Below are 21,224 nucleotides of genomic sequence, written 5' to 3'. Positions count from 1 at the left end.
TACCCGAGTGTGAGCACCTTTCTATGTGAGGCCGAGAGCCTGGAAACTGCACTCCTGGCTCTGTCCCCACACAAGCACTGCTACACAGTAAATAAATGTGAATGAGCTTTGGGCCTTTTGTAGAATAGCTACATTTCATTTACTCAGGCTTTAACCTAAAAGGCAGATAGTCATATGCCACAAAACAGTCCCAAATCTTACGGATAATAAGTTTAGGCCTCTGCTTCATCATATTACTATCAAGCAAGCAGGGTAATTTCATTTTATCCTTCTTTTTCTGCCATCATCTCTAATGAAGAAGGGTCAAAGCTAAGAGAAACAGAACAATAGAAAAAGGAAAACTTGATGAACGAACAAAACTAACCACATGTTCTATAAACAGCCAAGGCCAACTGGATGATGGGAAATTTAAAAAAAGCTTAAGAAAAAAAGGCAGCACCATTCTGAAAACAGCATATCTCACAATTTGTTTTGCATGGCACAGAAAAGAAAGGCTGTAGCTTAAAACTTACTCATCTGAAAAGAATTGAGCGTTAAATGTTATTGTCACATGACAATAATGTTTAGGTGAAAATATTTTGATTCCAAGAAGTCTTTCAAGAAACCATGTTCCTTTGGCCCATCCTCAGTGGATCCGTAACAACATGGACTTATTATAGAGACAAGCAAAAACACCTTGACAGATGCCCCCCAGCCGATGATCAGTGTCACACTGTCCTTCCAGCAGAGGCTGCAGGGATACATATCTGGGCGAAGACTTATGTCATCCCGGGGCACATTGGTGATTCTCTGCCTTGAGGTGATGTCGAAAATCTTCACACCCTGCAAAATAAAACAGCATTAAGCATCCTCTACTCAGGAGAAGAAAAGGAAAGGAAAATTTATTAACGGCCACCACTACGCGCACGACAACCAGCAGTGCCAAGCACTGTTGGTGTGTACTGAGCCCTCCTGGGAGCCTCGCCAAGGAAACCGCTCCTGCTCCACACAAACCCGTGAGAACCTGTCACACAGGCTCTCTGCTCCCGCTCCCCACATAAGAACGCAGGACATGATGAGGTCAAAAAGGAACACCCACGGAGCCATGGGTAGGGGGTTCACACCACTATATTCTCGCTGGCGGCTGGTTGGAGATACAGGAGCAGGAGCCACATGATGCACAATCTGCTGCCTGCTTCTCTGCCAACCAACCAACCTGCCCGCGTAGCCACGGCAGTTATATTAGTGGCTAATGGCTCACTGGTAACAGCTGATGGCCATCCAGCCACAGCAAATGACCATCTGATTACAGCTGATGGCCATCTAATAACCGAGCCAGCACCTTTCCACGTGACTCAAAGAGCCTGGAAAATGCACTCTGGGACTCTGTCCCCACAGAACCCCCACAAGAGAAACTTGTATACCTCTTTCCGGACAAAAGAGATTTTATTAGTGGATTGTACCAGCGGCTCAAATGCAACACAAATGTGAAATGAACAAATGTCAAACAACTGCATTTCCAAAATGACACTGATAAGTAACAGAAGTAACATTTCTAACTGTATCATTCCACTACAAAAATGAAGTTTGTTTTTGAGAAACACTTTGAAACTGAAAATCTACTGTGTAAAGAAAATGACAACTGACACTTAAAGTACTCAAATGGAAACACCAAGCAAGCAGCTAACAAAAAATAAACCAAGGGTCCACACGTTCGTTTACCTTTACTGTGACCCAGGAAAAGTGAGAAAGTCCTGAAGAGCAAGGTAGATTCTAGGAAATTTCTACCATTTAAAATGGAATAGAATGAATTTAGTAAGTTATACCTTGAAATTCCAAAAGATATGCGTTATCAAAAAGACAATTTTTAAAGTTTCTCCTTGCTCTAACTCAGATTGAGTAAAATTTAAGTAAGTGGACTACCAAAAATTATGACCTACTTTTTAAAAGGCAGCACTATTTTTTGCCTGTGATTACACTGGGAGTAAAAACGAAATCAGTAATATCCTGCACCTGTTTCATATCAATGCTACTTGCCCTTGGCTAATAGGCAAATGGTACTTTTCCCAGTGCAGCCCTTCAATTATTAAGATGCCTTTTCATTTTCTTGGCTATTCTCCATGCCTTGGGTTTCTTCCTCTGAAATAGAGTCCAGAATATGTTGGGAATGACACTATTATGAAAGCCAAGAGCAATCTAATTTCTTTAACCTTCCAGGTATGATACCAATCACCATTTGTATCTTGTAGAAACAACCACCGCAGCAAGTGGCACCTTCTCCCTTTGTAAGAGCCCTCTCGGTCCAGCCACTCTTTTGGCCCTAAAGAAGCACTGGGAAGACGGAGACGTGCTTTACCATGTTATTGGCCCAGGCAATCAGGTGGCCTCTCCACTTCACACTCCTTATGTGCCCTTCCCCTTCGTGCAGAACAGAAGACTTCCATCTGCTCATCCAAGACCGTTCGAACAGCAGCAACTAGGGACACACACCATAAAAACAGAACTTTAGCAGCTGAGAAGCATGTGTTAGCATCCTTCCTTACTATTTCTGCCTGTCTGTTGACCAAATGACAAGTTATGCTCAATATTTTTTATACAAACTTACAGTGGTACATAATTTGCATTTTGGAAAGAATTCCCACTACATTTTATCCTGCCCAGGACACTTGTTTAAATTTATTTCAGTGAGAAGTTACTATAAAGTCAAGCCACAAGATGGCACCAAAATACCAAAATTCATGGCGTATAATGCCCATTAGTCAGTCAAAAGGTTTGTATCACAAAATGTTCTTCAACTGATTGCCTAGGAATTAATTTGTTTTACAAACTGGGAAATCAAAACTTCATACATTTTTCCACGTAAGTAAGATATCAGTTACCGATTAAACAACAATAGTTAGAAGCAGTCTGTTTTTTCTTCAACCCAAGAAAAATAATTTAACAATGATGTTTGAGCAGTAATCCATGTCATAAAATAAGAAATTTACTTTAGGATTAAACTTCTTTAAAAAGTTGAGGGTAGCTAGGGTCTTTAAAGAGAAGAAGCCATAATAAAAAATCTGCTGGATAAAATTTATTATTAAATATAATTCATCAAAACCTCTAAGACTGGTGACGATGTGGTTCTAGTAATTCATGTATTATTAAGGCTACAAGAATATACCTTTATCTTGATATAGCCAATTTAAGTCCTTTAATAAAAGACATTTATGCAATATGTAACTTAATATGTATAAGATATAATTTATACAATGTGTAACTTAAAATATGTAACTTCAGACATGTAATACTGAACACGTTTACTGTTTAAAAGGAAATGCTGACAACAGATTCCATAACAGAATTTTTGAAATTCCTATCATCAGAGTCAATTTCTATTTATCTTACTATATTATGTGTCCCTTCCCACCCCAAACAAAGAGGGGAAAAATAGGTAATAGGACAAAGAGAGTAAATTCACATTTTACTTGTACTTTTTATATATCTTCAGGGGCACAATTAAAAGAAAACGAAAAACCTAGAATTAAACAGTGTCCATCTTCACACACACAAAAAGCAGAGTGTGGTCACTTTTAAACGCCAGAAGTATCTGCAGTCCTCCTATTCATGGAAAACGAAGGTGTCCTCACATAGCCCATAGAGGAGACTGGGGACAGGGCTTTGCCGACCTGGCCGGCAGGTAGAGGGGACAGGGCTTTGCCGACCTGGCCGGCAGGTAGAGGGGACAGGGCTTTGCCGACCTGGCCGGCAGGTAGAGGGGACAGGGCTTTGCCGACCTGGCCGGCAGGTAGAGGGGACAGGGCTTTGCCGACCTGGCCGGCAGGTAGAGGGGACAGGGCTTTGCCGACCTGGCCGGCAGGTAGAGGGGACAGGGCTTTGCCGACCTGGCCGGCAGGTAGAGGGGACAGGGCTTTGCCGACCTGGCCGGTAGGTAGAGGTAGGAGAGACACAGGGGATCCTCTACACTCTCAACGACCTTCTGACACACCAAGTCCTCTCTCAGCCCAGGTTCTAAGTAAGAAATCACTACCACCGTGTCGCCTGCCTCCAGTTAGAGATCCTTGGGTCCATCCTCTGTGATTCAGCCTCTCCTGAAGAGCCACGGAAGTCACGGAATGTGCTCAGTATTTTGTGACAGGATAGGTTTGAAATTAGGGAAAGGCGGAGAAAGCCTGAGACGACAGGTTCTGCTAACACACTCCACTAAAGATAGGTGGCTAAAAACAATTATGTTAAACATACGGAATTGATAAGATTGAAATGCTCGTCTACCATCTGTGGCCTGGATCAGATGGAGGTGACCCGCACAAGGCTGGGCGGGCTCCGTAACCCCTGCTGGAGGAGGGACGGTGGGTTGGCGGCCAGGAGCAAAGTCAGGTAGCACATGGCATCAAGTCCCTCTCCCTCACCACTTCCCACCACAGATGACTGACCCAGTATTAAAGGAAACAGTCTGTACCTGTGCTAGAAAAATTAAAGATGGCCCAAATTTTAAATTAAAAATTCTATTAAATACACTAGAAATAAGACCCCAGTGAAGGCCACAATTCAACTCACTACAAGAAAAAGCTTGCCTTGGGGAGTAGTTGGCTGGCCAGGATGCCCAACTACCCCCACACGCAGGGCAGTGGAGGCTGGAGGTGAGGGGAGTCACAGGGAAAATCGCTCACAGGGTCACACAGGCTTTGGTCAGCACTGGTAGCTGACACCTGAGTAGCCACTCCCATGGTCACTTGGCGACACAGTTTGGAAAACAAGCAGGCACGGGCAGTCAGGAGAGGTGCACAGAACCTGCACACACCTCAGACTGCCTGAGCAAATACAGAAGCAGACTTTTAAAACAAGCACAGCACTTTCCTGCTGCACATTCTTCGGTAGCCATCTTTCCAACAGACAACTGTGTTCCAATTCAGGCAAAAACGAACACATAACACTTCCTTCTCCCAGCATTGTTTACAATAAAAGATTTGGACAAATTCTCACAAAATCTCTGAGAAATTCAGAGCAACTTCAACTCTGAATCCTGAATACAGACTTCTCCCAGTAAATATGCACTGACAACAACAACAACAAAACACTAGAGATATGGAAAAATTTAGTATTTGAAAACAACAGTACTTATCTAGGGGATAAGAGAAATGTCCCACTCCTGACTCCACAGCAATGAGACAGTCATATAACAGAGAACTTTAAAAATAATTTTTCTTGTTCTCCGGTGACAACAAAATTAAGCAAGAAATCAGTAACAAAGAACAAGAAAAAAACAAACAAAAATAACTGAAATAAAAAAATAGATATTCTCTATCCTTGAGTGAACAAGGAAATCAGACTACAACCAGAGCATTCTGAAAATAAGAACACAAACACTACAAACTGAAACTTCAGGGGATGCAATCAAAACTGTAAATAAGGGAAAATCCACAGCTCTAAAACTTAACGATGAACAAAAACAGATGTGCTTATACTAGCTATATGACAAAAACAAAAATAATTTACTGAGGGATGTAAAACAAGACCTAAATAAACAGAAAGATATATTGTATTCCTGAATAATAAAACTCAAAATTCTCACTGAAGAGCTAACTTCCTATGTTAACCTATGATTTTCATGCAAGTCCAAAGAATATTTCAAAGGAATTATTTCTATAACTTCTAAAATGCTAAAATGCACTTGAAAATATGTGAGAATAACAGGAATTTTTTTTTAAACTAAACAATTTGGGGTATGTGTATGGATTTGCCCTTCCAGACAGTAAAACATTTTATAAAATTAACACTCAAAGCAGTATAACAATGGTCCTAAAACTGACCGATGAGGGAAAAAGAACTGACAAAGATGAATGAAAATGAAGTCATACATTGGGGGGTGGTGTGTGCACGCGTGCGTGTGTGTGTCCGTGTGTGTGTGAGCGTGTCCATGTGTCTGTGTGTGAGCGTGCGCGTGTGCATGTGTGCGTCCGTGTGTCCATGTGTCTGTATGTGCGTAAGTGTGTGCGCATGCACATGCATGAGTGTCCATGTGTGCGTGTGTCCATGTGTCTCTCTGTGTGCGTGCGCATGCATGTGTGTGCCTGTGTGTGTGCACGTGTCCATGTGTCTCTCTGTGAGCATGTGTGCGTGTGCATGCATGTGTCCGTGTGTGTGTGCGTCCATGTGTCTGTGTGTGAGCGTGTGTGCACACATGTATGTGTCTGTGTCCATGTGTCTCTGTGTGAGCATGTGTGTGTGCATGCGTGTCCATGTGTGTGCACATGTCCATGTGTTTCTTGTGTAAGCATGTGTGAGTGTGCATGCATGCGTGTGTCCATGCGTGTGTGCGTGCGTCCATGTGTCTGTGTGCGTGAGCACGTGCACATGCATGCGTGTGTCCGTGTGTGTGCACGTGCGCGTGAACAGGGAGTAGGCCCCCTCAGACTACTGAGCAGTACTCCCACCATCTTTCGGGAGGATCCTTTGGCATTGTGGGCTCAAAGCTTTAGTAAGTCCACACTAAGAAATTTACACTAGTAGTAGTCACACAAGTAAGGAAAGACATATGTAAAGTTATTTATAACAGCCAGAAATGGATTAACAACTGGGGAATGACTGAGTAAAATGTGGTAGAGTCAGACATAGGAACATATGCCTCCATTTTTAAATGATTTTATATATGTACATCTATTAGCATAAAAAGACGTTCATGGCATATTAAATAAAAAGGCAGATTGCAAAACAGTACTAAATATGAAGAATTTTAAATAAAATATGAATGTGTATTCATATATAAAAATCTGAAGATATATCACAAAGTAATAATAATTAACTCTAGATGGTTGATTTCTTTTATTATTGCTATTTTATAATCATTCTGCATGAAACGTGAATTATTTTTATAATGTTAATACATATAGGGTGAAAAATCCATTCTCTTATTTTTACAATTGGGATAACTTAAGGGAATAGTTGAAAGAAAAACAATAAAACAATATAAAAAATTCACTGGAACTTGAAGCAATGTTTCAGGCATATTGAATAGGTATTGGAATTGATTCACATAAAGTGTAACTACTTTTTAAATAAAACATTAACTTCTGAAAATTATTAATAAAGTCTTGCTGCAATTGCAGCCAAAATACAAACTCACTGCCATTGCTCCTTTCTGTCAGGGCTGGTGCGCTTTCAGTTCTGGGAGGAGCTGAGGCAGGAGGACCCAGCTGCCCTTTGTCTCCTGCTCTAGCTCCAAAGAAAACTTCCAGCAGAGGGCAGGAGGAAAAGGAAAGACGTAAGAATTCTGAATTCAGTCCGCTTCATGGCTGAGTCCCAGTTTCCAGGTGCTACTAAAATAAACACTGTGTGTCCTGCTCTGACATGGAATAAAAGCAGCTTCTCCCTCAGTGATGTGTTTACAGCACAGGAGGCACACGACATGCTGTGTGGGAGCTCAGAAAAATAGGGGGAGGCTAGTATGCTAACTTCTGTAAATGAAACGAATTTTAACTGATTCACATTACAATTTTAGACAGGACTCGTGTTATTTCCTGATGCTTTCCCAATACTGGTTTCAATCACTTCACCTTTGTATTTTGTGGATGAAAAATAAGCAAAAAAAAACAAAACAAAATAAAACAAAACGCAAAAACAACTAAATAAATAGACTTACATACATTAGGAAGGTCATCGTTTAGAAGAATTCTTTCGTCAGTAAAATCATTTCCCCATAATTTCAAGTTCTATATACATTTTAGGGTCATGCTGGTTCTATCAGGGGATGACAAGTGCCACACTCTGTCTTGTTCACTGACATTCATGTCTGTACCTTGCGTCTCCCAGACTGAAAATGTGCTGGGGACAGACCACACCTCACACTTCACATAATAAATAGGCGATACTGAGCAGGCTTTCCCAGGTCTCCTAGTCTCATTCTTTCCTTCGTTGTCCGTATGCACAATGTGCTTGCTACAGGAGGAGCTATGCAATTCCTCAAACCCTCAGTTACTCAGCCCATCTGCAGGTAGTAATGCCCCGTGTGTCCCACACTGGAATCTGCCCTAATCTCAAAAATTTAAGGAAAGACCCCTGTGACTGTTCATGTAATTAATACACACCCTCGCTCTGAGAAAGGACTCACTCATACTAATCCCGTGTCCTACTCTTGAAATGCTGGTCTATTTTTCTTTCCTCAATGCCAGAGAATATAATTTGTGCACTGGTCAAAAATGTGAAAATGACTTTTAAGGTTAATCTTCCCCTATCAGTTAGGGAAATGCAGTTCCTTTATTTCAGGGACGCAGGTGGCCTCTCATGTGGCCTGAGTGGTGCCTGTGCCTGCAGAAGGCTCGGGCTGCCTCCGCAGCCTCTTCTCCCGGCCGCGTCACCCAGCCAGCTTCTCTCCTCCACGTCCGCTGCCTGGCCCCGGAAGCACTCGTTTCTGCCTTCCCTCTCCACTCCACTTTATGCTTTACTCATGAGTCCTACCTTCCAATCCACACATAGTATAAATCCTTAAATGTCAGCTAGCAGTCATGGAATCATTCCTGTTACTGTCCTTTGAAACTCCAAATAGGACTCTGCTGTCCATGCAGGATTCGACTGATAACACTTGGTAGGACATACAAGTTCATGCAGGAAGGACCAGACAATCTACTCTCCATTTGCTTTCTAATCCTAACCTATGGGAATTTCAAGCAGAAACACACTGGCAGGAATGCCAAGGAAAGTCCTGCTTTAGTGATTTAAGAAGAGATAAAGCTGCTTTTCTTATAAACATTCTACACTAGTGTAACTACAACAAAACTATCTGCCTGTATTCCACTGACATTTAATAAAATCCATTTCTTCCTTCTAGTCATAAAACTGCCTAGAGACCTACTGAGCACGAATATCCTACAGAGCATTTTAGAGGGTTAGTCATTGTGGGAATTACCTTAAAAGCAGCTGGTTAATTTGTTTGGTTCATCTTCCACACCCTGTAATACTGAATTGTCATTACCACAATACTGAGAGCAATCTGAGCTGCATAGGAGCTAAGTACATAGAGAGGAAAAACTGTCTCCAAAAGGTGTATTTTCTTGTTGTTGTTGGAGAAAGTATTTTAGGGCTCTATTTCCCATAAATCCACATTCTGGCAGTCAGCACTCTCGGTACTTGTATTTCAATAGGAGCCCTCACATTTCCAGCAATATACTTTATGCTCCTATGTTCTGCGCTGATAAATCTATCCAGCACTTTCCTACACTACAGAGTGGTAAAGACGCACATCCCAGAATCTCCCTCACATGTGGCGGGATTCCTATCAGGCTGTAATAAAGCCGCTGATTCTGGTTGCAACACCTGTCATTACCCATCACCCACTCTTCCCTGACGGAGGAAAGGGAGTATGACTGGCCCCTTTTTAATCATCTTGTGATCTTCCAAGTATATAAATCACTGGACTCCTCCAGGCTTCCTAAACAGCAGCAACACCGCTTGCTCTGAGGCAGACAAGAAAGGAGGAAAGGCTGGCTGGGGTGGGATGCAAGGCCCCAGGCACATCTGATACCAGATGTGTCCCCACAGGAAGGATCGAGGGGCTTGGAGGAAACAAAGACTCCACAGAAGATAAAACGCTCGATCAAAGAAGATGCTGGAGCTCAAGGTAATCAACTAGAGAAACAAAGAAATAAAAGCAAAACTCAGCATATTAGAACATGCCAAATAAGACTTTTCTCCATAAAATCAGACAAAGGGAATGCTGGTGCGGAGGACAGAAGGATTTACAAACCCAAGATTAGGAATGAACTTTTAAAAGTCAAGTAGGCAAACGAGAAAAAATTAGTGCGCACAGAGAAGACGTGGGATGGTAGCTGGTTGCTGACAGCAGACGAAGGCTTGAATCCTGCTGGAGGCAAGAGCGGCCTGGAAGACCCCAGGAAACACACCGTGCCTTTGTCTTGCTTCCGGCTTTGGCTCAGTACCAAACTTCAACACACAGCTTTTTCAAACATCATCAAGAGAGAACATAAAACATTTGGAACAAAAAACAGAATTTCCCAAATACAGCATTGCAAACATGATTTCAGAAATGAAATAAAATTTTAAAATAAATTTACCACTGGGGGCGGGGGTCTTCCATTACAGATCCCACAGACTTAATATTTTTGGGTTTGTTTTTCAGTTTGCTGTCTGAGGCTATATTTCCCGGGTTGGGTTCAAGGTTGGAGGCTTTGGCAGCAGAGGAGAGAAAACACAGAAGTCATCCACGAGGTAATTAAACGTGAATGCATGTTCTCTGCGATGAACAAATACATCTAACTTTAACTACACATAATCTCAATCAGATGACTGCAGGGAGACATTTGCACAGTGAGAATATGAAAAAGAAATACGAAATTGCTAAATATTGAGTAACAGAAAAAGTCACATGAACACACACACAGCTCTATATATTTGAACAAGGACTTCACTCACTGTGAAGAAAAGCAAAATGGGGAAAGGTCAGGACACTCTGCAAAAGAAACCAAGTCAGATGACCCTGCCTTAACTGGGCACATTGGCCTGAATTTGACAGACTGCACATCTGTGTGGTAGCATATATTCCTTCTCTTTTACACACTTTAGTGTTTAGTTTAAAGTCTCATTATGACTTTTATATAAAGGTCTCCCTGGGAACAAGAATAATTATTCCAGATTTCGCCAAAATTGGAGAAAAGGCTGCAGGCTACTCAGTAAGCAGCAATAATTTGCGCTCAAACTGACAATAAATATCAAATGGACAGTCTTCATCGCCTGGGCTTCTGCGGTAATATTAAAAGCTGCCCCGAGCAAAGAAGACAATCAGACAAATCACAAAGGACCATATGTAAGTGGCTAATAAATAAAAATGTCCAAAATCACTAATAATTCAAAGAAGTTACCAAATAGAACAATGAACTAATTGCTTGTCTTCCAAACTGGCAAATAGGGTGTAGTGACAGGTACGCTCACACACAGCTGGGTAAACTGGTCTGTGCTCTGAAATGCAGTTATTACTTGGCAGCACGTATCAAAAGCCTAAAAAATAATCATAATCCTTGACTCAGTAATTCCAAACCTAGGAATCAGTGCTAGGGACCATTCAGAAGCAAAGACAAAAGTTCATGCCCAACGCTGTCCAGCTTCCTTACAGCATGATTTACGATAAGCAAACACTAGACACAACCTGAAGGTCCAGCAATGTGAGAACAGTTAAGAAAATTAAATAGACCCATAGGATGGAATATTACGTAACCATTAAAGAATATCTGAGCTAAGAAAAGACTTCAATAATGTAGGGAATTCCATATGATTTACAATATTAAGTTAAAGAGATCCAAAGAGTTGAGATTATTTTATGCATTCTTTTATTATTATAAAAGTAATGCATGTTTACTACAAAAAAAATGTAGAAAAGCCAGTGAGGGACAGAAAGAACATTCTTAATACTGCACAGACATTGTTAATAATATAATATTGATACTATTAATTTGTTGCATACCTTTCCATGAATATTGCTATATACATACATTTTTCTGCAAGGAAATAAAAGAATATCAGCCCATTCATATATTTTTGTAAAACACCTCAATAGAATCAACTTAGCTAATGTTGAGCATCTGAATTATTCCAACTGAAAAACAGAAAAGCAGACATCCAGGAACGGGCCTGACATCATAACCAGCCCTGGTGTTCTCCAGAGGAATACAAACAATTTCGCAGAACACCAGAGTCAGACTAGGCTCATGACCATGAAGGATCAGGACAAAAACACCACTTCATAATCACGTCTGACTGCAGACACACACGGACATTTTCCAAGCCACAGAATGGCCAAACATCCTACCCAGGCTAACATGAGAGACTTATCACCAATTATGTCTACAGCCTTGATTTAATCTTCCCTCCCTCCTGATAGGATTTATTACTACACCCAGTGGTAGAATTAGTCCTGCTTCCTGACAGCATCCAATCCAGGGCAAAGCCCGTCCTCCTTACACCCTCCCAAATCACCTCGCGCCAGCCCACATCTGTAATAACTTCTAACACCTTTGTCCTCATACCGTTAGTGTATTCCTCGTGATTTTTCCTGCAGGGCAAGACATAGCTAATTTACTATTGTTAGACATTTTTAGTTTGTTCCAATTGTCACTCTTACACACAAAGAATATTGGGTGACACTGAATTAGAAAATTAAAAGGAAACAACAAACAAAGAATGGGGGGATCAAAACACTTAATGAAAATTCAACAGGCTTTTGATGGACATGAAACCATGGGATCACTGAAGAAAACGCGGTTGCCGTGGGCCCAGCTCAGGATGCTGGCAGTCCTGCACAGCGACATGCAAAAAGGAGTTAACATTTGGGACAAATAAACTTAATTTTGAAAGCAATGGAGAATTCCTATTTTTGAACCTAAAAATGATTTCTATTTTAATCACTGGATTTCTAGTTTTCACTTCAGCCAGTTCAGCACATACAGAAAAAAAACCCCAAATATACTTTCACAGTATAGCTATTTTACAACTTGGTTTTACATACATAAAAAATGATTGTGAAAGTTGTATTTCCGTCTTACTTTCTATTAATTGGTGAATTTTCATCAATTTCGGTATATTTACAGCATGAAATGAATTTCTAGGAAAGGAACCACAATTTATAACACAGTATCTAGAAGAAATTAAGGTATTCATTTACAAAGGTTCAACGTGCAACCACTGGGACATAAAATTGGTGGTTGCCTGTGGAGTAATGTGTGAGACACATGTGCATGTAGGTGCTGCCTAAGATCACACAGCTGACCACTTGCAGAAACGCCATCCTGGAAATCCACCGGACAGCAGTCTGAAAGGGATAACTGACCTCAATCCCCTTTTCACCTCAAGAACCCCAGTTCAGTCTGCCCAGGAGATAAGCAAACATATAAGGAAGCGCTGCTATGTTTCTATGTTTAGTGGTCACTGGGCTGTCTGGAGTAGTCTAAAAAGATTTGCATTACTACAAAAAGCTGCTCCATTGAACCTTCTTCCAAAAAGGATCAAAATGCAGTTTGTTGTTGCAAATCTCCCTTGGAAACATATAGAAGCTAGTTGATGCTACCTTTCTGGTAAAATCTGACACAAGCCTTCAGCCCTGAACAGTGAGGCATTCTCCTCATTTCATTCACACAAGTCCTTTCTCCGTCTGCTGAGAGACATTTTCCAGCTTACGAAGCAACCTGTCCCTGTGGCCAGTCTCCTCATTCTATCCCACCACAGAGCCAAACAGCTGACTATCTCATTTCTAAAAATGAACTCTGCTGCAACCAGCACTGCGACAATTTAATAATTTGTCAAAGTATAGAACCAGTTATTATGAAGTGTATTTCGGAGTTCAAAGGTAAAGGTCGTAGGAAGCTAAAGTTTATCTGCTGACAGAGAAAGCTAAGCAATTAAAAAAAAAAAAAATCCAGATAAGATCTGCTTGGCAGACTTATTTTTAAAGAAACCTCATTGCTATGCTCATGTATTAGAATTCTTGCTACACAAGGAGTTTACGCTTAAAAAAAAATCCATTGCTTCATGTGTTTGAAAGTTCTCTCCAATGGCACTTTTAAGAACTGTGCTTTTTCTTTTCCTGTTTTTTTTCCCCAACATGGAAACAAGACAGAATTTAGAATAAGCTTTATATATGCTCATGTGTCAAGCAGGGGAGCCCATAAATCTAACTACATCATTCAACTACTAAGAAGCTGCGTTGAAAACTAAACTGGACTTTGACGCTCAACAGAGCGCTAGCCTGCTCTCCACAGCCCACAGTGGACAGAGTGGCCTCTGAAGACCTGAGAGGCTAGAACCTTTGAAGGAAACATCAAAAAACATGCCAAACTGCAGTTTCAGGTTTTCTCTGCTATACTGCTGTTTCACAGGGCTATTCTGAAATGTATGTTCTAATTACTTTTAAAAAATATTTTTAAGGAATCGAAAATTTTAATCAAATCAAAATGACTAAAATATTAAATTAGACACCTCTTTCAAATATTCTTATGACATAACATCATGAATATTTCACTGTAGGATTCCTTTTTTTTGTTTTGTTTTTTGTATTAGTTTCAGATATACAAAACAACATAATGAATAGAGATTTACACCCCTCACAAAGTGATAACCCCCTTACAAATCTACTACCCTTCTGCCATCATAGATAGCTGTTACAATACCATTGGCTATGTTCCCTATGCTGTATTTTATATCTTGTGACTATATACACATATATATGTACACACACACTGTATTGTGGGAGACCCTACTTGCTGCTCCATTTGTCGTGCGGGGCGGCCTGCGGGGCCTCTGGTCCCACTCCCCACATAAGAATGTAGGCTATGGTGAGGCCAAAAAGGAGCACCCACGGAGCCATAGATAGGGAGTCGCACCACTATATTCTCTCTGGAGGCCGGGGGGGAGACACACGCAGTAGTAGCCACACGATCCGCAGTCCGCCATTCACTTCGCTGCCTACCAACCAACCAACCAATCAACCCAGACCCGCAGTTACATCAGTAGCCAATTGGCTAACCGGTTACAGCTGATGGCCAACTAATCACAGTTGACGGTCGTTCACCACCCAAGCCAGCACCTCCCCACGTGAGGCCGAGAGCCTGAAAACTGCTCTCTGGGACTCTGTGCGCGCGTACACACACATACATTTAGTTATAGTTGACAATCAATATCATTCAGCTTCAGCTTCAGGTGTACAGAGCAGTGGTCAGGCATCTACAGTCTATGAAGTGGTCCCCCCAATAAGTCCAGTACCCATCTAACACGCTGCATAACTATTTTTCTAGTCTCTGGGCCACTTCCACCATTTTTTACAGCAGCTGGCACATAATTGCAAGATTCATTTAGCTGTCAGTCTAGGGAAGATTGGTGTTCTCGAGGGTTAGGAATGCCTTTACTCCACACTACACCTTCACCTGTTTAGTCTTTGCTCTAACTTTTTTTTTAAACATTAAATTATTCCTCAAAGGCAGGTTATAACCTCTCAGGTAGGTACATGATTATTTGTCTTCCTTTTCCTCCTATGACATGCCATCTGCTCTAGAGAGGTCTTGGTATCTACAATATATGATTATTGCAAAGTTACCACCATTTGCTAAATGTTGGACTCTTCAGACTTGCTCTGCTTAGTTTATGGTGCTAGCTGAAACCCGCAGCTGGAATGATCAGAGCTGTGACTGGGCCCACCAACGTAGTCTTTGTTTTTCTCCTTTTCCAAAGGTCTAAAATGCCATAACTAAAAAATGGAGCTCTTAACACTTCAAGATGAAAATAATCATTTCACAATTGTACCCCTCTCTTCATCACCTAAAAGTCTTTTTCTGTTTTGAAAATCAAAGACATACTCCTTAATGAAATCAGAAGTATTTCCTGAAATATCTTCAACTAAATAAATCTATTTTAAAACAAACAAAACACACGAATGCCAATACTGCGCAGCTTAAGTGATCTTTAAAAGTGCATACCATACACATACAGAAGGAAGGACTCTCTCTGGAGATTTCTGCAAACCATACCAAGTTGGTGCACATTTTGGAAATCTCTAGTTATTTAACTGTATAAAAATAAGTCACTATAGTTTATTAAATAAACTACTTTTTAATTACTAACTAAATACACATTTACATAATAAACTTTAATGAATCCAAAGAAATCAAGTCAATAGTTTGTATGTTTCAAGTCCCTGAATAGATGACACATTTACACACCAATATTTCTTAAGCCTCTAATGTACGTAGGAAAAAATCATGCTTTTTTAAAGGAAAGAACTCAAAATGAAAATGTTTGAAAAGCAGTTAATATGTTTGTCACACCATAAATAATTAGAGCAAAATTAGTGGCTATATAACCTAAAGTGTATTGGCACAAGAATAGATACATAGATCAACAGAACTGAAAGTCTAGAAATTTATGGTTTACCGTAAGATTTTTGACAAAGAGGCAAGACAATGGCGAAAGAACAGTTTTTTCAACAAACAGTCCTAGGACAACTGGATATCCATACACAAAAGAATGAATTTGGACCCCTGCCTTACACCATACACAAAAATTAACTCAAAGTAGATTCTAGAACTAAATTTAAGAGTTAAAACTATAAAACTCTTAGAAGAAAACACAGGCATAAATCTTCATGACCCTGGATTAGGCAATGATTTCTAAAATATAACACCAAAATCACAGGTGTCAAAAGAAAAAGAAAATTAAATGGGCCTTCATCAAAATTAAAACTTTTGTACTTCAAATGACACGATTACTAAAATGAAAAGACAATTCACAAATTGGGAGAAAATATTTGCAAATCACATATAGATTAAGGGACATGTATCAAAATATATTTAAAAAATTTACAACTGTATATAATAAAAAGACAAATAGCTCAATCCCAAAATGGGCAAAGAGTCCAAACAGACATTTCTCCAAAGAATATGTGCAAGTGGCCAATAAGCACATGAAAGGATGTGCAACATCATTAGTCATCAGGAGAAGGAAAACGAAAACAATGGCATACCACTTCATACCGAGCAGATAGCTGCAATCAAAGACAGACAGAAGTGAGTGTTGGTGAGAATGTGGAGAATTGACACTCACACATTGCTGGTGAGAATGTAAAATGGTGCAGTCACTTTGGAAACAGTTTGACAACTCTTTCAAGTGTTAGCATAGTGTTACCACATAATACAACAATTCTACACCCAAGAAGAATGACAATACATGGCCACGCAAAAAGTGGTACATGAATATTCACAGCAGCATTATTCATAATAATCAAAAGGAGCAAACAACCCATATGTTCATCAACTTATAAATGACTAAATAAAATATTATATATCCATACAATGAAACATGATTAGGCCATAAAATGGAATGAAGTACTGATACCTACTACAGTATGGATGTATCTAGAAAACCAATGAAAGAAGCCAGACAAGAAGGCAATGTATTGTTTGAGTACATTTACACAAAATATCCAGAATTGATATAAAACTATCGAGAATGGGCAAACTTATAGCAAAATGAAGTAGATTAGTAGTTGGCTAGAGCTGAGAAGTGGAGGATAGAGGGCAAGGAGTGATGCCAGTGGTTACAAGGTTTCTTTATTGGATGAAAACGTTCTAAAATTAGATTATGGTGATGATTACACAACTCTGTAAATATACTAAAAACCACTGAATTGTATACTTTGAACTGGTGAACTTCATGGTATGTGAATTGTATGTCAAGAAAGCTATTACGAAACCTAAAAGAGATGACTTAATATCATTTACATGTGTAATCATGATTCTTCAGTTTAAAATTATCACACATATACTTTTACCAAGACCCATATACTAAACCCTTATTACAATTAACTAATTGTAGTAGTTCATACAATATACTGTTTTTCTTTTAAATTATTTTAATCCAGAAATACCACTTTAATAATGTTTTTTAAAAGTTCTCCAGATGGCCCGAATTTTATTTTATATACACATAATTAAACATCTTTTCGTGCTTGGAAAGAAATGTCTACAGATGTGTTTCTGGAGAACTGAACAGGGGAGAGGAGAAATCAGAATGCTCTTTCACAAAACACTCAACATAGAAAAACTTGCCAACTATTCAATGATAACCAAAGAGTTGAACCAAATCCATGACTTTCTTGCCTGTTTCAGCATTCAGTGAATTCTACTTATTTGACTGCTTATCACAATGTGTATCTCTGCATAAATTCCAACTTCTTCCTTCATTCGCTCACCTGCACCAGGATGACAGACTACTCTGTTGTTCACAAAATGTTCATGCATTTACTCAGCGAGCTCTGGCCCAACAGCTACATTCACACTGTCCTTCCCACAGAAGTCCGTCAACGACATCAAATGCTAAGTCGAAGGATGAAGAGCATGTTATTGGCACCGTTAACCCTGGCACCCTGCAGGTGGGCAAAACATCCACGCAGCAAAACTACCATGGCAACCTTGATGAGACAGACATCCCTCGCAGTGGAAAAGCAATCATGAAATTCCATCAATAAATTGATTATTAAGAACACAACCCAACACAGAATAATCCCACCTTCGGAGTGCAAGTCTTACAACTTGGACATTACCGTTCATATCATCTTTAGGACATTCTTTCACACCAAGACCTTCAAGAAATAGAGCACAACTGTAAGAGCTCTACCTCCTCCTGAAGCTGGAACTCAAAACCATATCCCACACCAGCATAATACTTAAACCACAGTGATTTATAAACATTTCAAATGTTCAATATTTTATGAGGGATTATTATTAAGAAGACGTCTTAGAAGCAGATTCTCCAGCCCCACTGAAGCCTTCAGATAACTGCAGCCCCAGCCAAAATCTAGAATGAAAGCTTGTAAGAGACCCTGAGCTGGAACCACACGGGTAAGACATGTTTTCATTTTCCAATTTTGAATTTTTGTAAGGGAATAAAAGATTTTTGTTTTAAGCCACTTAAAAAAGCAAAGGCTCAGCCTTCTTTATCCCTATTGAGTTTTATATAAAATATGTGTAACTTTCAAGTCCAGCTAAGTGAATCTATGTTACATCTCACATAACATATTCTACTAGAAAAGCAGTAAAGAAATACTTTAACAAGAGGAGTGCTAAAACTATTCTTCCTGAGGTCAACAAAGACAAGGAAGGTAGTTATTGTTTTTTCAGGAGAGAATCAGATGCAGATATAAGCTAGAGAATGTTAGATTAAACCTGCAGTTCCCACTAATTAATCCCACAGACATTTTTATGTGAGGCTAATGAGGCTGGAACCTAAGGATAATAATGGGCTGTGGAGTGGGAGGGAAGCTGGCAGGCTCTAACCAATGTCAGAACTGGTGCCACCCCGGCTACATGCCATGGAGTGGAATCAGATCTACAGACCTGCCCCTCAATCATGACAATGAACTAAAACCAGTGCTTCAGAAACGCCAGGTAAGGTAGTGACTGGTATGCTTTCCTGCTCTATTGAAACAGCATACTGGCTCTGCTCCCTTAAAACAAACTGGTGATTAATACAATCCTTGAGTTATTTTACAGAGAGCACTGTACACATGCCACCCCTGTCCTCAAGATGACCCTGGAATCAGGGACCTTCAGTGTATGCAACTCAGATAGAAGTGTGGCTACTGGAGCCCATTAAGAAAGGAGAGGTACCGCGTTTCCCTGAAAATAAGACCTAGCCGGACAATCAGCTCTAATGCGTCTTTTGGAGCAAAAATTAATATTAAGACCCAGTCTTATTTTACTATAAGACTAGATATAATATAATATAATATAAATAATATAATAAATATAATATAATATATATAATAACGACAATATAATATAATATAATGTAATACCAGGTCTTACATTAATTTTTGTTCCACAAGATGCATTAGAGCTGATTGTCTTATTTTTAGAGAAACACGGTACTTCAGTAAGGAAGATCCAGTGCCCAGACCAAATATGGACAAACATAGAACAAACAATCAAACTCTACCAGACTGGAAATCCTGTGGGCTTTCTCTTGCCCCTCAACCCTAACTGGCCAAGTTTCAAAACCCTCCAACCACAACTTGCGCAGTTAACACGACCACCTGCCACCCTGATTTCCTTAACCCTTGAAACTTGTCCAGATCCCAAACTAGGAAAGAGATTTGAAAAGTGTCTCCTGTCTCCTGTGGTCAACTCAGCATAAAAAAAACCTTTTTTTCCAAAGCCGATGTTTTAGATTTGGCTCCTGTGCACAGTGGGCAGCCGGCCCCTCCTCGGTAATACTACCATTCTGTGAAGCAGCAGAACAGGGAAAACGACAGATAACTATCAGAAAACATTCAAAACCATTCAGTGTCTGGGCCTCAAAGAAGCCATTCTGTAGCTAGACACGGCCACAGAAACAAGCGCAGACCACCACCTCCTTTCACTGAGCTCTAAACTGAATATGAAATAATATTCAGAGTTCCAGTACAGTAGTAGCATTTTGTTATAAAAATGGTTTAAAAAATATCACCGGTTAATAAAAATAGAAAAAAAATTAATGACATTCTCCAAGCAGAAATATTGTTTTAAAATTTACTATATTACACGTACATGGAAATGTACAAAAGGATTATTTTATGCTCTTATTTTTTAAATAGCACTAAGATAATAAAATATGCCAGGAACATGTCAGTAAAAAGTAGCTGTAATTGTTCTAAAACTTTATCAAGGCCTACAAGAGATTTTCTACAACAGGGGAAAAGACACGAGTGTAATTGCCCTTTTGATATTTTTAAATGCTATCCTTTGTGTGTGGGGGGGGCGGGGGGGGAAGGACAATATTTCAAAGCATTAGGAGGTACTTTGAGTAATGTCTCTCTTTCTCTCACCCTAAAGCTTTCAAAGTAATGTCAGTGAGAAACACTGAGGCCACACCTCCCCGAAGAGATAATAGTCTTATGATTTCATTACTTTGTACATTCCCAAAATTTCTCCTACTGAATAGTCAGACATTAAATATATTCAAAATAAATTAAAGAAACAAAACCCCCCTCCAAGACTGTATGGCATGGCAGACACACAGCGTTTACCTTCTTCCCTCCGGTAACAAACTGCTTGCAGCTGGATCTCAGAAAATACGGATGTACGGCAATAATCTACAAGGGAACAAGGACCCAACAGGGGTTTAGGAGTCATGGTTAAAGTACAGAATAAAAACCCTTCATCCATTACAAGCAGCATGATCTAAAATTCATCCTTATATATCGGTAGGAAGTAATCTATTCAGGTAATAGTCTCCAATACTTTTGCTCTTGTGCAAAAAGATTTTATCTATGAAGCTGGGTCAAAGCTGAAAGATGAGGCGAATTCATTCTAATTTCTGGCTGAGTGAGGACCCTCTGAGTAGGCACTCCAGCTTTAGAGACAGCAAGGTAGGTCAACCAAGGCAGCAAGACATCACACCCGTTTGCAACTGAATATAATTCACAGATGGATCCCAGAGAAAGAACCTGACTACCTCCTCGCCCAGGATGCCTTCTAAGGACTGAAGGCACCAGGTGGAGCAGGTGGGGCAATGCAGCCTCACAGACATTTAGTGTAGTTACACCACGTGACCTGCAGGATCCAAGACTTTTGGGGCTAACCATTCAGGACCTTCCCTTTTACCTCCAGCCTCAGTTTCTGACCCCTGTGGGGTTTCCAGGCGGGTATTCCCATCTGGTTCTAATGAATCTTTTTCGCTTTTCCATTCCCAAATCCCGAGAAAAGTTGGTCGGGAAA

The 21,224-nt window shown here is 40.1% G+C and overlaps 1 protein-coding gene across 4 annotated transcripts in view; it reads right to left on the bottom strand.

Moving 5' to 3' along the window:
• Window positions 1–21,224, bottom strand: part of VPS41 (VPS41 subunit of HOPS complex) — a 170,830-nt gene that overhangs the window by 75,992 nt on the left and 73,614 nt on the right. For all 4 annotated transcript variants that reach the window (XM_019710243.2, XM_074340531.1, XM_074340530.1 and 1 more), the window contains 3 exons: window positions 20,534–20,599; window positions 2,336–2,455; window positions 676–822 (listed from right to left, as the gene is read on the bottom strand). In XM_019710243.2, coding sequence (XP_019565802.1) covers window positions 676–822; window positions 2,336–2,455; window positions 20,534–20,599 — 333 coding nt within the window. The remainder of the gene's footprint in view (window positions 1–675; window positions 823–2,335; window positions 2,456–20,533; window positions 20,600–21,224) is intronic.

Source organism: Rhinolophus sinicus, linkage group LG09 (assembly GCF_036562045.2).
Source record: "Rhinolophus sinicus isolate RSC01 linkage group LG09, ASM3656204v1, whole genome shotgun sequence".
NCBI lineage: Eukaryota > Metazoa > Chordata > Mammalia > Chiroptera > Rhinolophidae > Rhinolophus > Rhinolophus sinicus.
The sequence above is the reverse complement of the archived record's forward strand: the minus strand, read 5'-3'. Positions and strand labels throughout refer to the sequence as shown.